This window comes from Mobula hypostoma, chromosome 3 (assembly GCF_963921235.1).
Source record: "Mobula hypostoma chromosome 3, sMobHyp1.1, whole genome shotgun sequence".
NCBI classification, from domain to species: domain Eukaryota; kingdom Metazoa; phylum Chordata; class Chondrichthyes; order Myliobatiformes; family Myliobatidae; genus Mobula; species Mobula hypostoma.
Genome location: NC_086099.1, coordinates 163,727,004 through 163,744,422, shown reverse-complemented (window position 1 = coordinate 163,744,422; position 17,419 = coordinate 163,727,004). Strand labels below are relative to the sequence as shown.

The 17,419-nt window shown below is 42.9% G+C and overlaps 1 protein-coding gene across 11 annotated transcripts in view; it reads right to left on the bottom strand.

Moving 5' to 3' along the window:
* The window catches only part of tpk1 (thiamin pyrophosphokinase 1), a 399,771-nt gene that overhangs the window by 207,491 nt on the left and 174,861 nt on the right, over nucleotides 1–17,419 (bottom strand). For all 11 annotated transcript variants that reach the window (XM_063044013.1, XM_063044014.1, XM_063044017.1 and 8 more), the window contains one exon: nucleotides 16,612–16,684. In XM_063044013.1, coding sequence (XP_062900083.1) covers nucleotides 16,612–16,684 — 73 coding nt within the window. The remainder of the gene's footprint in view (nucleotides 1–16,611; nucleotides 16,685–17,419) is intronic.

The following is a 17,419-nucleotide window of genomic DNA, read 5'->3' as shown; positions in this document are numbered from 1 at the left end:
GCTGCATTTACTTGTACACCAACTACCCCATATTCAGCCCTATCACTCCAGTTTCCACCGCCCTGCCAAATTAGTTTAAACCCACCCCAAAAGGTCTCGCAAACCTGCTCACAAGGATATTGGACCTCCTCGAGTTCAGGTGTAACCTGTCCTTTTTGTACAGGTCATACCTTCCCCAGAACAGAACCCGATGATCCAGAAATCTGAAACCCTGATACCTGCACCAATTCCTCACCCATGCATTTAATTACCATATCATCCTAGTCTTGCCTTCACTGGTGTGTGGCACAGGCAGCAATCCAGAGATTTGTACCCTCGAGGTCCTGGTTTTCAGCTTTCTATTTAACTCCCTATATTCGCTCTTCGGGACCTCTTCTCTTTTCCTACCTATGTCATTGGTCCCAAGATTTACCATGACTTCTGTCTGTTCACCTTCTTGAAAAATCATGAAATTTCCTACTTCAGAGCGCAGTGGAAACACTTTCTCCTCACAGAATACAGTGATATAAGATGTCTATTGTAACATTTCCAAGTGGAATCAAGAATGGGGACTGAATTTAGATGCTTCTAGTGACATCTATGGATGAATAATAAAGAAATGTAGAAATGTTTAATACAATCTCTAAATGTGCTAAATATAGCACGTTTTAAAATCACGTAACACAATGGGAAATGACGTTTCAAAAGAGGTGACTCACTGCAGCAAAAAAAGATATTTTTAATGGGTAGAGCTTGGGCAAAACTGAATTGTGTGTTAGAACCATAATTTGAATTTATATTTATTAATATTTATTGTGCCTAAACCTCAAGCAGGTAAAAAGTGAGGATCTCTGTGGATGCTGCAATGAAATATAGATCTGAAATGTAAAACCTGGATTTCCCATCTCATTTCTTTGCTGTAATTTCTCAGGGAATAATTATTTTCTGTCCTGACTGCTGATGATGAAAATGTATTCAGATTTGCTATGTAAAACAGATAGAGATAGAAATAAGATTTTTTTTCTGCTATTAATGAAATTTGGTGCAGGGGCTAATGGGGGACAGAGGCTTGAAGCCCAGTACCTCAGTCTTTGCAGCCAACAGAGTCAGTCATCATCCTCGTCGAATCTGACAGTTGTATGTAATGTTACAGCTCTACCAATACTGATCCCTCTCAGAATTAGAATCAGGTTTAATATCACTGCAATATGTTGTGAAAATTGTCGTTTTATGGCAGCAGTGCATTCCAATAAATAATATTCTTTTAAAAAGCAATGAATTACAACAAGAAATATATTTTTAAAAATTCAGTTAATTAAGTAGTGCAAAAAGAAAGGAAATAAAAAGTTGAGGTAGTGTACATGGGTTCATTGTCCATTCAGTAATCCAATGGTGGAGGGGAAGAAGCTGATCCTAAAGGTTTGAGTGTGTGTCTATAGGCTCCTGTACCACCTCTGATGGGAGCAATGAGAAAAGGGCATCTACTAGGTGATGGAGATCCCTAATGATAGATGCCAGCTTTTTAAGGCATCACCTTTTGAAGATGTCTTCAATGCTGAGGAGGCTAGTGCCCATGCTGGAGCTGGATGAGTTCACAACTTCTTCCAGTCCTGTGCAGTGGCCCCTCCACACCAGATGCAGATGCAATCAGTTGGCATGCTCTCCACGGTACTTCTGTAGAAATTTGCAAGGGTCTTTGGTGTCACACCAAATCTACTCAAATTCCTATTGAAATACAGCCTCTGCCTTGCCTACTTTGCAATTGCATCAATATGTTGGGCCCAGGATAGATCTTCAGAGATGCTGAGACCTAGTATCTTCGAACTGCTCACCCTTTCCGCTGGTTATCCCTCTATTTCCCCTTCCTGAAGTCCACAATCAATTCCTTGGTCTTAATGGTGTTGAGTTCAAGATTGTTGTTGTGATACCACTCAGCAGCTGGTCTACCTCACCTCTGTATGTCTCTTTGTCACCATCTGAAATTCTGCCAAAAATAGTTGTGCCGTCAGCAAATTCAGAGATGCCATTTGACCTGAGCCTAGCCACACAGTCGTAAGTGTAGAGAGGGAAGAGCAGTGAGCTGAGCAAGCATCCTTGAGATGTGATAGTGTTAATTGTCAGCGAGGAGGAGATGATTATTTCGATTTGCACTGACTGTGGTCTCCCAACGAGGAAGTCAAAGATCCACTTGCAGAGGGAGGTACAGAGGCCCAGATTTTGGAGCTTGCTGCTTAGAAATGAGGGTATGATTATGTTGAACTCTGAGCTATAGTCAATAATCAGCAGCTTGAGGTGGGGATTGCTGTTGTCCAGATGATCCAAGGCTGAATGGAAAACTAGTCAGATTGCATCCACTGTGGACATATTGTTGCGGCAGGCAAATTGCAGCAAGTCCAGGTCCTTGCTTAGACAGGAGTTGATTCTGGCCATGACCAAACTCTCAGAAGCATCCCCTGAGTATGTTCTACATAGTTCTGGTTGCTACAGTGCTACAAAGAGACTGAGTGCAGAAAAGAATAGCAGGGATATTCCCTGGAATGGAGGACTTTGTTTGTAAGGAGAGAGAGAATTGGCTTGGCACCTTTTCACTGGGACGTTGTACAGGTTTATAAAGACAAGAGAGGCATAGATAGCATAGTGAGTTAAATTCTTCCTCCCAGGCCAGGGGGATCTGGGAATGGAGAGCACAGGTTTAAGAAGTGAGAGAGGAGAAATTTCAAGGATATGTGAGGGGGAAGTTTCTCCAAAAAGAGGATGGTGATCACATGAAACAAGTCGCCAGAGGAAGTTATAGAGCCAGATGCTATTACAACATTTAAAAGGCATTTGGACAGTTATTTGAAAAGGAAAGCAATCAAAAACCATGGGCTTAATGCAGACAAATTGGAATATTGTGGATATGATCATGGTTGGCAATGATGGGTTAGTCAGAAAGGGCCTGATTCTGTGCTCTACAAATCTATAATTCCATCAGAACAGATCTTCAGGCTCTAATTGTAATCATGAGAGTTTCATCTATTGATGTTCAGCATTAAAAATTCTGCCAAAGGTGCGTGTGGAACTGTCATGTATCCCAACACGGAATGGAGATTTGTAGATCCATCCCCCAATGTCCCGCACTCTTGAGCTAGGAGACTCCTCACACTGAAATGGGGTTTGCTATAAGACCCAAAGTCAGCACTGGTTCCAGATTCCATCTACTGTCAAAGTTTTTAGAAAGGTAGGACTTGGGAGATTTATTTTATCAATAAGTTATCTATGTTTTCTTTTATTTGCAAAACAAGATGGTTCTGCTCTGTTCACTGTTCAAATTATTGAGCTTTAGTTCAGTTAAAACTTCTCTCCTGAAGCCAGAGAGGGGGAGTATGAATTGTGGAGTGTTGCTTAGTCAAAGAACTAACATTGCATGTTTACTTGAATTGGGGGAGGTGAGGGCAGAAGAAAGCAAAATGTTACTATAATTTCTGATGTAGTGAACAGAAACTATCATGGTTACTTTCATGATAGTTTAAAACTAGAAGAAGAGATGATATGATAACCTCCAGTAGCACTTCATTCGACTTGTCCATTTCTAGCAACTCCTTGTCCTCCCATTACAGGTCTTTTCACAGAAAAAGAGGCCCAAGAGGTAGAATTCAAGACTAGACTGATCTACCAGCAAAGCTTTATAAAAGGTAAAATAAAACAAGCTATGCTACAAATACATGCGTGAATCATGGGTCTGAAACATTTACTATGTTTCTCTTTCCACAGATGCTGCCACACCTGCTGAGTGCTCCGATTTTATTTTATCTCGTAAAATGCATGTGTGTTCAGGAGAGGAACAATACTATGGGGACAGTGGAAATAACAGAAGAGCCTGGACCCATTCCTATTAGATTGAGTCTACTAGAATGAGCATTCCAATGATATACTTTTTTTGAGAAAAGGTTGGCATGTACAACTGATATCACTTAAAATCTTTGACCTGAAAGGTTATCTATTTCTTTTTCCACAGATACTGAGTATTTCCTGAAGTTCCTGTTTTAATTTAGGTGTAGTAACATTTCCGTTCCACTTTGGTGATTGTCAACAATTTGAAAATGAATGTAGAAGCAACTAGCCTGAGGATCACGTGACATTACAGTTACCACCTGAATAAAATGAAATTTTATGGTTCATAATTTGGCAGAGATTTGCTTGAGACACATGTAACAAACTTGTGTTGTTTTAATTTATGGTTATGTCCAAGGTTTCACTTTGTGGGAACATAACTGTGCCTTCTTCAACCCCATGGAATCCCATCCACTTTGTAAATCGTATTGTCGGATTTAATAAGTTTAATTTCCCCTTTTCCCCAACACAGCTGTCATGAGTACAATATATTCCATCGTTTGAGGATAAAATATTGAAAAGGATGAAAAAAGATTTGATTGGACTTGTTTAAATTCTGCTAACAGAAATGTGTGAACTATATATAAGCTGTCACTGGTATACCATCAACTGTTTAAAAGTGCTTTTCCACAGTCTCAACTATAAGCTTTCTAGTATTGAATATACATTATTCAAGGAGAGATTTTTAATTAACTAATATATATGACACATCAATTCTTAAGAGTAGTTTTTCTTTATGTTGGTGAACATAACTCTGGTTAGGCCACACTTGGAGTACTGTGTCCATTTCTGGTTGACTCACTATAGGAAGGATGTGGAAGCATTGGAAAGGGTACAGAGGAGATTTACCAGGATGCTGCCTGGTTTAGAAAGTATGCATTTGATCAGAGATTAAGGGAGCTAGGGCTTTACTCTCTGGAGAGAAGAAGGATGAGAGGAGACATGATAGAGGTGTACAAGATAATAAGAGGAATAGATAGAGTGGACAGCCAATGCCTCTCCCCCAGGGCACCACTGCTCAATACAAGAGGACATGGCTTTAAGGTAAGGGGTGGGAAGTTCAAGGGGGATATTAGAGGAAAGTTTTTTACTCAGAGTGGTTGGTGCATGGAATGCACTGCTTGATTCAGTGGTGGAGACAAATACACTAGTGAAATTTAAGAGACTGCTAGACAGGTATATGGAGGAATTTAAGGTGGGGGGTTATATGGGAGGCAGGGTTTGAGGGTCGGCACAACATTGTGGGCCGAAGGGCCTGTACTGTGCTGTACTGTTCTATGTTCGATGTTCTAACTGCTGAATTGCTCACTCACAATGAATTACATTCCCGAGCATTTACAGAATTTTGAAGAGCAATTTAAAATAAGCACTGGTATTAGTATTAACATAACCTATTGCAATGTTAATGTCAGTGATGATGTCAAATAGTTTTTAATGCCCAACTTATAGATAGTTATTAAGACGTTGGAAGGACCTAGGGTGGCGCAGTAGCATAGCAGGGGAGCTTGATAAATAGCGATTAGTGTAATGCTTTACAGTGCTAGCGGGTGGAAGATCAGGGTTCAATTCCCAACAGAGTCTGTAAAGAGCTTGCATGTTCTCCCCATGACTGTGCTGTTTCCCCCGGGTGCTCGGGTTTCCTCCCTTATTCCAAGCATGTATGGGTTAGGGTTAGAATCAGAATCAGAATCAGCTCGAATATCACTGGCATATGTCGTGCAGTTTGTTCTGTGGCAGCAGTACAATGCAAAACATGATAACAAAAACTATAAATTACAATAACTTATAGAAAGGAAATTAAATTAAATGAGTAGTGCAAAAAGGGAGGAAAAAATACTTAAGTAGTGAACATGGGTTCATTGTCCATTCAGCAATCTAATGGCAGAGGGGAATAGGCTGTTCCTGAATCGTAGAGGGTGTCTTCAGGCTCCTGTACCTCTTCCTCGATGGTAACAATGAGAAAGAGCATGTCCTAGGTGATGGGGCTCCTTAATGATGGATGCTACCTTTTACAGGCATTGCCTTTTGAAGGTGCCCAGCCTAGTGCTCCCCAGACTGGAATTTACAACCTTCTGCAGTTTTTTCTGATCCTGTCAGTGACCACTCCAAACCAGTTGGTGATGCAACACAGTTACAATGCTCTGCAGTTCATAAAACTTGCAACACACACACAATGCTGGAGGAACTCAGCAGGCCAGGCAACATCTATGGAAATGAGCAGACAGTCGACGTTTCAGGACAAGACCACCGGTGAAGGGCCTTGGCTCGAAACAATGACTATTTACTCTTTTCCATAGATGCTGCCTGGCCTGCTGAGAACCCCCAGCATTTTGTGTGTGTTGCTTCTAATTCCAGCATCTGCAGATTTTCTGGTCTTTGTAGAAATTTGAAAGTGTCTTTGGCGACATACCAATTCTCCTTAGACTCCAAATGAAATGCATCCAGTGTCAAGCGTTCTTTGTGTTGGGCCCAGGACAGATCTTCAGAGACGATGACACCCAGCAACTTGACACTGCTCACCCTTTCCACTTTTGATCCCTCAATGAGGGCTGGTCTGTGTTCCCTCAACTTCCCCTTTCTGAAGTCCACAATCAATTCCTTGGTCTTACTGACACTGAGTGCAAGGTTTTGCTGAAACACCACTCAACCAGCTGATCTATCTCGCTCCTGTATGCCTCCTCCTCATCATCTGAAATTCTGCCAACAATATCTGTGTCGTTGGCACAATTGTGGGTGTAGCGAGAAAAGAGCAGTGGGCTAAGCATGCATCCTCGAGGTATGCCAATGTTAATTATCAGCGAGGAGGAGAAGTTATTTCCAATCTGTATAGACTATGGTCTTCTGGTGAGGAAGTTAATGCTCCATTTGTACAGGAAGGTACAGAACCCAGGTTTTGAAGCTTGTTGATTACAATTGAGGGTTTGATTGTGTTGAATGCTGATCTGTAGTTAATAAATAGCAGCCTCACGTAGGTATTGCTATTGTCCAGGTAATCCAAGACCGAGTGGAGAGCCAGTGAGAATACATCTGTTGTACACTTAGTGTGGTGATAGGCAAATTGCAGTGGGTCTATGTCCTTGCTTGGGCAGGAATTGATTCTAGATATGACCAACCTCTTAAGGTACTTCATCACAGTAAAGAGTGCCACTGAGTGATGGTACCTGAGGCAGCTCACCCTGCTCTTGGGTGCTGGTATGATTGTCAGCTTTTGAAGCAGTTGGGAACTTCCAACTGCAGCATTGAGAGACTGAGGAAGTCCTTGAACACTCCCGCCAGTTGGTTGGCACAGGTACACCATCAGGGCCTGACACTTTGCGAGAAGTTATTAAGTTGTGAGGATGCTATGCTGGTGCTAGAAGTGGCTGCCTCCAGCACATCCTTGGATTATGCTGGTGTTTGACAGAAAGATTCATTTCATTTTATGTTTCAATGTATGATGTGTGTGACAAATAAAGCTACTCTTTAATCTTTAACCTGTAGTCATACACAACATAGAAGATAGAACAGTACAGAACAATACAGGCCCTTCAGCGCACAATATTGTACCAACCTTTTAACCTGTTCGAAGATCAATCTAAACCTTCTCTCCCACATAGCTCTTGATTTTACTTTCATCCGTGTACTTATAAGACCATAAGGTCAATAAGATACAGGAGCAGAATTAGGCTATTTGACCTATTGAAATTGCTCAACCATTTCACCACAGCTGATCCAATTTTTCTCTCAGCCCCAATCTCCTGCCTTCTCCCTGTATCCCTTCATACCCTGACCAATCAAGAATCTATAAACTTCTGCTTTAAATATATCCAAAGCTGGCCTCCACAGCTATTTCTGGCAACGAAGCCCACCAATTCACTACTCTCTGGCTAAAAAATTCCTCCTCATCTCCAATCTAACAGGATGTCATATGAGGCTCTTTATATTTCATTTCTTCTACTATGACAATATACTTCCCAACATTGTATTCATCTGCCACTTCTCTGCCCTTTCTCCTAATCTGTCCTTCTGTAGCCTCTTTACTTCCTCAAAACTACCTGCGTCCCCACATATCTTCATACTGTCTGAAAACTTTGCAACAAAGCCAACAATTCCATCATCCAAATCACTGACATATAACATAAAAAGAATCAATCCCAACACAGATCCCCGTGGAAAACCACTAGTCACCGGCAGCCAAGCAGAATAGACTCCCTTTATTCCCACATTTTGCCTCTTGCCAATCAGTCATTGTTTTATCCTTGCTAGATTTTTTTTCCTGTAATACCATGGGCTTGTAGCCTGTTAGGCAGCCTCATGCGTGGCACCCTGTCAAAGCCCTTCTGAAAATCGAAGTAGACAACATCAACTGATTCTCCTTTGTCTATCCTGTTTGTTATTTCTTTAAAAATCCAACAAATTTGTCAGGCAAGGTTTTCCCTTGCAAAACCATGCTGACTATGGCCTATTTTAACATGTGCCTCCAGGTACCCTGAGACCTCATCCTTAATAATCGACTCCAACTTCTTCTCAACCACTGACGTCAGACTAAGTGGCCTAGAATTTCCTTTCTTCTGCCTCTCTTCCTTCTTGAAGAGTGGAGTGACATTTGCAATATTTCATGCTTCCAGAACCATTCCAGAATCCGGTGATTCTTGAAAAATCATGACTAATGCCCTCAACGATCTCTTTAGTCACCTCTTTCAGAATCCTGGGGTGTACACCATCCAGTCCAGGTCACTTATCTGCCTTCAGACCTTTCAGTTTCCCAAGAAACTTCAGTCTAATTATGGTAATTTCACACACTTCATGATCCCTGGCACCCGGAACTTCCAGCATACTGCTAGTGTCTTCCACAGTGAAGACTGATGCAAAATACTTATTCAGTTCATCCGCCATTTCATTGTCCCCTACTTCTCCAGCATCGTTTACCAGTAGTCCAATATCCTCTCTCACTTCTTTCTTTACATTCTACGTATCTAAAGAAACTACTGGCACCCTCTTTAATATTATTGGCTAGCTTACTTTTGTATTCCATCTTAAGTTGCTTTCTGTCGGTATGTAAAAGCTTCCCAATCCTCTAACATCCCACTAATTTTTGCTCTATTATATGCCCTCTTTTTAGCTTTTATGTTAGCTTTGACTTCTCTTGTTAAACATGGTTGTGTCACCTTTTCTTTGGAATACTTCTTCCCCTGTGCCTTCTGAATTGCTTCCAGAAATTCCAGCCACTGCTGCTCTGCCATCATCCCTGCCAGTGTTCTTTTCTAGTCAATTCTGGCCAACTCCTCTCTCATGCCTCTGTAATGCCCTTTACTCAACTGTAATACTAATACATCTGACTTTAGCTTCTCCTGCCCAAATTTCAGGGTGAATTTGATCATATTATGATTGCTTGTTCCTAAGGTTTCTTTTACCTTAAGCTCCCTAATCAATTCTGGTTCATTACACACACCCAATCCAGTATAGCTGATCCCCTAGTGGACTCAACCATGAACTGCTCTAAAAAGCCATCTTGTTGTCACATTAGAAATTCCCCCTCCTGGAACCCAGCACCAACCTGATTTTAGATAGATAGATAGATGGACAGATACTATATTGATCCCAGAGGAAATTACAGTGTCACAGTAGCATCACAAGTGCACAGATATACATGCATACAAATATTAGAAGAGAAGTAAGAAAGAATAAAAATTAAGTTTCTCAAACCATCTAACAGGAGGGGTCATCACTTCCCGGCTATAGGTTGACTCATTATAGAGTCGAATGGCTGAGGATAAGAATGACCTCATATAGCACTCTTTGGAGCCATGCAGTTGTCTTAAGTCTATTACTGAAAGTTCCCTTCTGTTCATCCAAGGTGGCATGCAAAGGGTGAGAAACATTGTCCAGAATTGCCAGGATTTTCTGTAGGGCCCTTTGTTCTACTACAGCCTCCAGTTTGACTCCCATAACAGAGCCAACCTTTCTAATCAGTTTATTGAGCCTATTGGCATCACCTGTGTTGATGCTATTGCCCCAGCACACACCACATATAAGATTATACTGCTGACAACAGACTGGTAGAACGCATGAAGGAGAAGCCTGAATATTTCAAAGGACCTCAGTCTCCTCAGGAAGTAGAGGCAACTCTGGCCCTTCTTGTACACAGTCTCTGTGTTGGTGCTCCACTCAAGTCTGTCATCCAGGTGCACCCCCAAGTACTTGTAGATCCTCAACACATCCACGTCCTCACCATCAATAGTAACAGGGAGCAGTGCAGGCTTAGTCTTCCTAAGACCATCACCACCTCCTTTGTCTTACTGATGTTGATCTGCAGATGATTCAGCTTGCACCATTAGACAAAGTCCTCCACCAGGGCCCTGTAATCATCCTCCTGTCCTCCCTTTGTAACCCGACTATTGCTGAGTCATCAGAGCATTTCTGCAGATGACATGACTCAGTGTTGTATCTAAAGTCTGATGTATACAGGGTAAACGGGAAAGGAGCCAATACAGTCCCCCGTGGGGCCCCAGTGCTGCTTATAGCCATGTGTGACACACAGCTCTGAAGTCACACAAACTGTGGACTGCCAGTCAGGTAGTCCATTGTCCAGGATACAATGGAAGTCCCAACCTGCATTGAACAGAGCTTTCCCCCCAGCAATGAGGGCTGTATGGTATCGAAGGGACTTGAGAAATCAAAAAACATGATCCCCACAGTGTTGCCCTGTCTATCCAAATGGGAGTCAGCTCTGTTCAGCAGGTAGATGACAGCATCGTTGATTACGATGTGCTCTTGGTAGGCAAACAGCAGGGTATCAAGGGCTGATCTGACCAGGGATTGGAGGTGAGCCAGGAACAGCTTCTCTAGGGTCTTCATGATGAGTGAGGTCAAGGCCACTGGATGGTAGTCATTCAAGACTTCCGGTTGACCCTTCTTGGGTACTGGGACCACACAGTTGGGACCCTTTCCAGGCTGAGGCTCAGACTGAAAATATGCTGGAGAACTCCACACAGCTGCTCATCACACTCCTTCAATACCATGAAGTACACAGCACCCAGGCCTAATGCTTTGATGTGTCTGAGTTTCCCCAGTCCTTCTCACCTGCTCAGCAGTGAAGGTGAGTCCATGAGGACGAGGAGTTGGTGGATGGTAGGTGCACAGGAAGGAGGGGTTGTAGACAGGTAAACTGTGTTGTTCATCCGCGTGTTGAACGGGAGGGGGGAGGGAAGGTTCTGAGGGAGCATTGGGTGCCTCGGCACCTAGGTTGATGTGCTGAGGGGGGTGCAAACAAAACGACAATTGTTAAACCTACTGAAGGATTGGTTTAACTCAAACATGAGGAATTCTGCAGATGCAGAAAATAAGGGTCTCGGCCCGAAACGTCGACTGTACCTCTTCCTAGAGATGGTGCCTGGCCTGCTGCGTTCACCAGCAACTTTGATGTGTGTTGGTTGTATTGGTTTAACTCATTAGCCCATTCACAGCTGCATTCTGAGGCTCCACAGCTAGTCTGATCGAAATCAGTGATCTTCTTCATGCCTCTTCACACCCCCGTAAGTTACTCTGCCCAAGCTTGTTCTCCAGCTCTCTCTGATGGTCCTCTCAGGCCACCTTGATTTCCCAATTACCTGCATATTGGTCCCCCATGACTATTGTATGCCCTTTGGGCATGCATTTTCTATCTCCCATTGTAATTTGTAGGCCACATCCTTACTACTGTTTGTGGGTCTGTGTACAACTCCCATCCGGGTCTTTTTGTCCATGTAGTTCCTTAGCTCTATCCACCTTCTTACACCTTCCGATCTTATGTCACCTCTTTCTAATAATTTGACGCAATTTATTACCATCAGAGCAATGCTGCCCTTTGCCTTCCAGCCTGTCCTTTCAATACAATATGTATCCTGGGACATTAAGCTCCCAGCTATAATCTTCTTTCAGCCATGATTCAGTGCTGCCCACAACATCATACCTACCAATCTGCAACTGTGCTGCAAGTTCATCTACCTTATTCAGTATACTGCAAGCATTCAAATGTAACACCTTCGAAAGTCTCTTAAATGTCCCTAACGTATCTGCTTCTACCAACACCCCAGCAAAGTGTTCCATGCACCCACTATTTTCTGTGTATAAAATCTACCTCTGACACCCCCTTATACTTTTCTCCAATTACCTTAAAGTTGTGTCCTCTTGTATGACCATTGCATCCTCGGAAAATGGCAGTGACAGTCCACTCAGTCTATGCCTCTTAAGTCACCTCTCATTCTCCTTCACTCCAAACAGAAAAACCCTAGCACACCCAATCTTTCCATATAAGACATCCTCTCTAATCCAGGAACATCTCCTCTGGACCCTCTCTATCAGTTGCCTCTATATCAGTTGAAGTGAGTCTGGGTCTGGATAATATTGGTGCCCTTCCCCTGGGAAAAATCTGAATTTTTCAGAATGAGCAATAATTCAATCAATTAGTTCCAAGGATGATGAGCTTATTGTATGTGTGGAGTTTGACAGTACTCGGTCTGACTTCTCTAAGAGTATGGAAGAATGAAAGGAGATCTCATTGAATTTTTAAATTCTTACAGGGACACAAAGAGCATATTTCCCTAGCTGAGCAGTTTCCTGCCATGGGCCAGTGTCACTGAAAATAAGTAGGCAATTTAGTAAATATGTGAGGATGAATGTATTCATACTCAGGCTGTTGAACCTTTGGAATTCTTGACCACAGAGGGATCAGTATTTGAGTCAGAAAAACAGCAGGAATTAAACACTCTATCCTTTGAACTTGCTCTACCATTCAGTGTGCTCACAGTTCAACTTTTATAGAGATATAGTGCGGACCAGACCCTACCCTGCACCTCCCAGCAGTCCCCGATTTTAACCCTAGTCTAATCACAGGACAATGAGAATTAACCTACTAACTGGTGCATCTTTGGTCTGTGGGAGGAAACCAGAGCACCTGGAGAAAACCAACACATTCCATGGAGAGAATGTATGGCCTCCCTTTCAGATAATGTCGGAATTGACCACCGAACTTCAACGCCCCAAGCTGTAATAAAATCGTGCGAACTGCAACACTACCATGGAACCCATCTATCCCAATGAAATATTCCTCTTCTAACTCATACACCTTAATGACTTTTGTATCCAGAAATGCTTTAAAAGCATTCAGGGACCTGGCTTCAAGAGTCCTCTGAGCCAGAAAATTCCCTAGGATAACCACCCTCAGGTGAAGAAATTTCCCCTTATCTGAAGCCCATATGCCTTTCTAAAATCCAACACTCATCCAAGTTAAATTCCATCTGGCATTCCTTGGCCCAATTTTCCAGTTCATCCAGATCTTCCGGTAATCTAAGACAATTTCCCTCACTGTTCACCATACCACTAATTTTATTGTCCACTAGATATTAAGGGACCAATATCCTGGCGGGAAAGTTTAATAGAGCTGTTAGGGAGGGTTTAAACTAATTTGGCAGGGGGATGGGAACCGGAATGATAGAGCAGAGGAAGGGGATAACAGAAATAAATCTAAGATAGTGAGCAGTAAAGATGTCAGGAAAGACAGGCAGGTGATGGGGCAAATGTGTAGCCATTGGGATGAGTTGAAGTGCAATAAAGTTGCAGTGAAATCAAAGCAAAAAGTATCAAATACTGGTCTTAAGGTGTTGTACTTAAATGCACGCAGCATAAGGAATAAGGTGGATGATCTTGTTGTACAGCTACAGATTGGCAGGTATGATATTGTGGCCATCACTGAGACCTGGCTAAAGGATGCATGTCTCTGGGAGCTGAACATCCAAGGATACACGGTGTATCGGAAGGATAGGAAGGTAGGCAGAGGGGGAGGCGTGGCTTTATTGGTAAGAAATGATATTAAATCGTTAGAAAGAGGTGATATAGGATCGGAAGGTGCAGAATCTTTATGGGTTGAGCTAAGGAATAGCAGGGGTAAAAAGACCCTGATGGCAGTTATTTGTAAGCCTCCAAACAGCTGCAGGGATGTGGACTACAAATTACAACTGGAAATAGAAAAGGCTTGTCAGAAGGGCAGTGTTATGATAATTGTGGGGGATTTTAACATGCGAGTAGATTGGAAAAATCAGGTCGGCACTGGATCTCAAGAGAGAGAATTTGTAGAATGTCTGCGAGATGGCTTTTTAGAACAGCTTGTTGTTGAGCCCACTAGGGGATCGGCTGTACTGGATTGGGTATTGTGTAATGAACCAGAGGTGATTGGAGAGATTGAGGTGAAGGAACCCTTAGGAGGCAGTGATCATAACATGATTGAGTTCACTGTGAAATTAGAAAAAGAGAAGCCGAAATCTGATGTGTCGGTGTTTCAGTGGAGTAAAGGAAATTACAGTGGCATGAGAGAGGAACTGGCCAAAGTTGACTGGAAAGAGACACTGGCGGGAAAGACGGCAGAGCAGCAGTGGCTGGAGTTTATGTGAAAAATGAGGAATGTGCAAGACAGGTATATTCCAAAAAAGAAGAAATTTTCGAGTGGAAAAAGGATGCAACCGTGGTTGACAAGAGAAGTCAAAGCCAAAGTTAAAGCAAAAGAGAGGGCATACAAGGAAGCAAAAATTAGTGGGAAGACTGAGGATTGGGAAGTTTTTAAAACCTTACAAAAGGAAACCAAGAAGGTCATTAAGAGAGAAAAGATTAACTATGAAAGGAAACTAGCAAATAATATCAAAGAGGATACTAAAAGCTTTTTCAAGTATATAAAGAGTAAAAGACAGGTGAGAGTAGATATAGGACCGATAGAAAATGATACTGGAGAAATTTTAATGGGAGATGAGGAGATGGCAGAGGAAATGAACAAGTATTTTGCATCAGTCTTCACTGAGGAAGACAGCAGGATACCGGACACTCAAGGGTGGCAGGGAAGAGAAGTGTGTGTAGTCACAATTATGACAGAGAAAGTACTCAGGAAGCTGAATAGGCTAAAGGTCGATAAATCTCCTGGACCAGATGGAATGCACCCTCGTGTTCCGAAGGAAGTAGCTGTGGAGATTGCGGAGGCATTAGCGATGATCTTTCAAAAGTCGATAGATTCTGGCATGGTTCCGGAAGACTGGAAGATTGCAAATGTCACTCCGCTATTTAAGAAGGGGGCAAGGAAGCAAAAAGGAAATTATGGACCTGTTAGCTTGATGTTGGTGGTTGGGAAGTTGTTGGAGTTGATTGTCAAGGATGAGGTTACAGAGTACCTGGAGGCATATGACAAGATAGGCAGAACTCAGCATGGATTCCTTAAAGGAAAATCCTGCCTGACAAACCTATTACAATTTTTTGAGGAAATTACCAGTAGGCTAGATGAGGGAGATGCAGTGGATGTTGTATATTTGGATTTTCAGAAGGCCTTTGACAAGGTGCCACACATGAGGCTACTTAACAAGATAAGAGCCCATGGAATTACGGGAAAGTTACATACGTGGATAGAGCGTTGGCTGATTGGCAGGAAACAGAGAGTGGGAATAAAGGGATCCTATTCCGGTTGGCTGCCGGTTACCAGTGGTGTTCCACAGGGATCAGTGTTGGGGCTGCTTCTTTTTACATTGTACATCAATGATTTGGATTATGGAATAGATGGCTTTGTGGTTAAGTTTGCTGACGATACGAAGATAGGTGGAGGGGCCGGTAGTGCTGAGGAAACGGAGAGTCTGCAGAGAGACTTGGATAGATTGGAAGAATGGGCAGAGAAGTGGCAAATGAAGTACAATGTTGGAAAGTGTATGGTTATGCAGAAAAAATAAACGGGCAGACTATTATTTAAATAGGGAAAGAATTCACAGTTCTGAGATGCAACGGGACTTGGGAGTCCTCGTACAGGATTCCCTTAAAGTTAACCTCCAGGTTGAGTCAGTAGTGAAGAAGGCGAATGCAATGTTGGCATTCATTTCTAGAGGAATAGAGTATAGGAGCAGGGATGTGATGTTGAGGCTCTATAAGGCGCTGGTGAGACCTCACTTGGAGTACTGCGGGCAGTTTTGGTCTCCTTATTTAAGAAAGGATGTGCTGACGTTGGAGAGGGTACAGAGAAGATTCACTAGAATGATTACGGGAATGAGAGGGTTAACATATGAGGAATGTTTGTCCGCTCTTGGACTGTATTCCTTGGAGTTTAGAAGAATGAGGGGAGACCTCATAGAAACATTTCGAATGTTAAAAGGCATGGACAGAGTGGATGTGGCAAAGTTGTTTCCCATGATGGGGGAGTCTAGTACGAGAGGGCATGACTTCAGGATTGAAGGGCGCCCTTTCAGAACGGAAATGCGAAGAAATTTTTTTAGTCAGAGGGTGGTGAATCTATGGAATTTGTTGCCACGGGCAGCAGTGGAGGCCAAGTCATTGGGCGTATTTAAGGCAGAGATTGATAGGTATCTGAGTAGCCTGGGCATCAAAGGTTATGGTGAGAAGGCGGGGCAGTGGGACTAAATAGGATAAAATGGATCAGCTCATGATAAAATGGCGGAGCAGACTCGATGGGCTGAATGGCCTACTTCTACTCCTTTGTCTTATGGTCTTATGGAACTGATGTATTTGAGAACAGGACAGGAGAATGCCTCAGCTGTGAACCTGATGAACTGTGCAGCAGTTTGTACGTTCTCCCCATGACCATGCGGGTTTTCTCCAGGTGCTCCAGTTTATTCCCACCGTCCAAAGACATAGATTAATTGGTCAATGTAAATTGTCCTGTAAGAAGCTAGGTTTAGATCAGGGGTTGCTAGGCAACATGGCTTGAATGGCTGGAAGGGCCTATTCTGCGCTGTATCTCAATAAATAAATAAAATTTACCTTGGTTTTGTAGAACTCCTTTACTTCTGGTTTAATTGAATCAAAATCGCCACTGATGAAGTTGGGCAGAAATCTAAACAAAAGAACAGATGCCATCAATTAGCATAGGCAAACAGTTAACTTCCACACAAAAAAGAACATTTTTGCATAGTAGGGGATTAAGGGTTATGGGGAAAAGATAGGTAGGTGGAGATGAGTCCATGGTCAGATCAGCCATGATCTTATTGAATGCTGGAGCAGGCTTGACAGGCCGAATGGCCTACTCCTGCTCTTATTCTTATATTCTAATGTTCTTATGTAACACAGTAATCCACAGTTCATGCAACATACATCAAAGTTGCTGGTGAACGCAGCAGGCCAAGCAGCATCTATAGGAAGAGGCGCAGTTGACGTTTCAGGCTGAGACCCTTCGTCAGGACTAACTGAAGGAAGAGTGAGTAAGGGATTTGAAAGCTGGAGGGGGAGGGGGAGATGCAAAATGATAGGAGAAGACAGGAGGAGGAGGGATGGAGCCGAGAGCTGGACAGGTGATAGGCAAAAGGGGATACGAGAGGATCATGGGACAGGAGGTCCGGGAAGAAAGACGGGGGGGGGGGGTGACCCAGAGGATGGGCAAGAGGTATATTCAGAGGGACAGAGGGAGAAAAAGGAGAGTGAGAGAAAGAATGTGTGCATAAAAATGAGCAACAGATGGCGTACGAGGGGGAGGTGGGGCCTTAGCGGAAGTTAGAGAAGTCGATGTTCATGCCATCAGGTTGGAGGCTACCCAGACGGAATATAAGGTGTTGTTCCTCCAACCTGAGTGTGG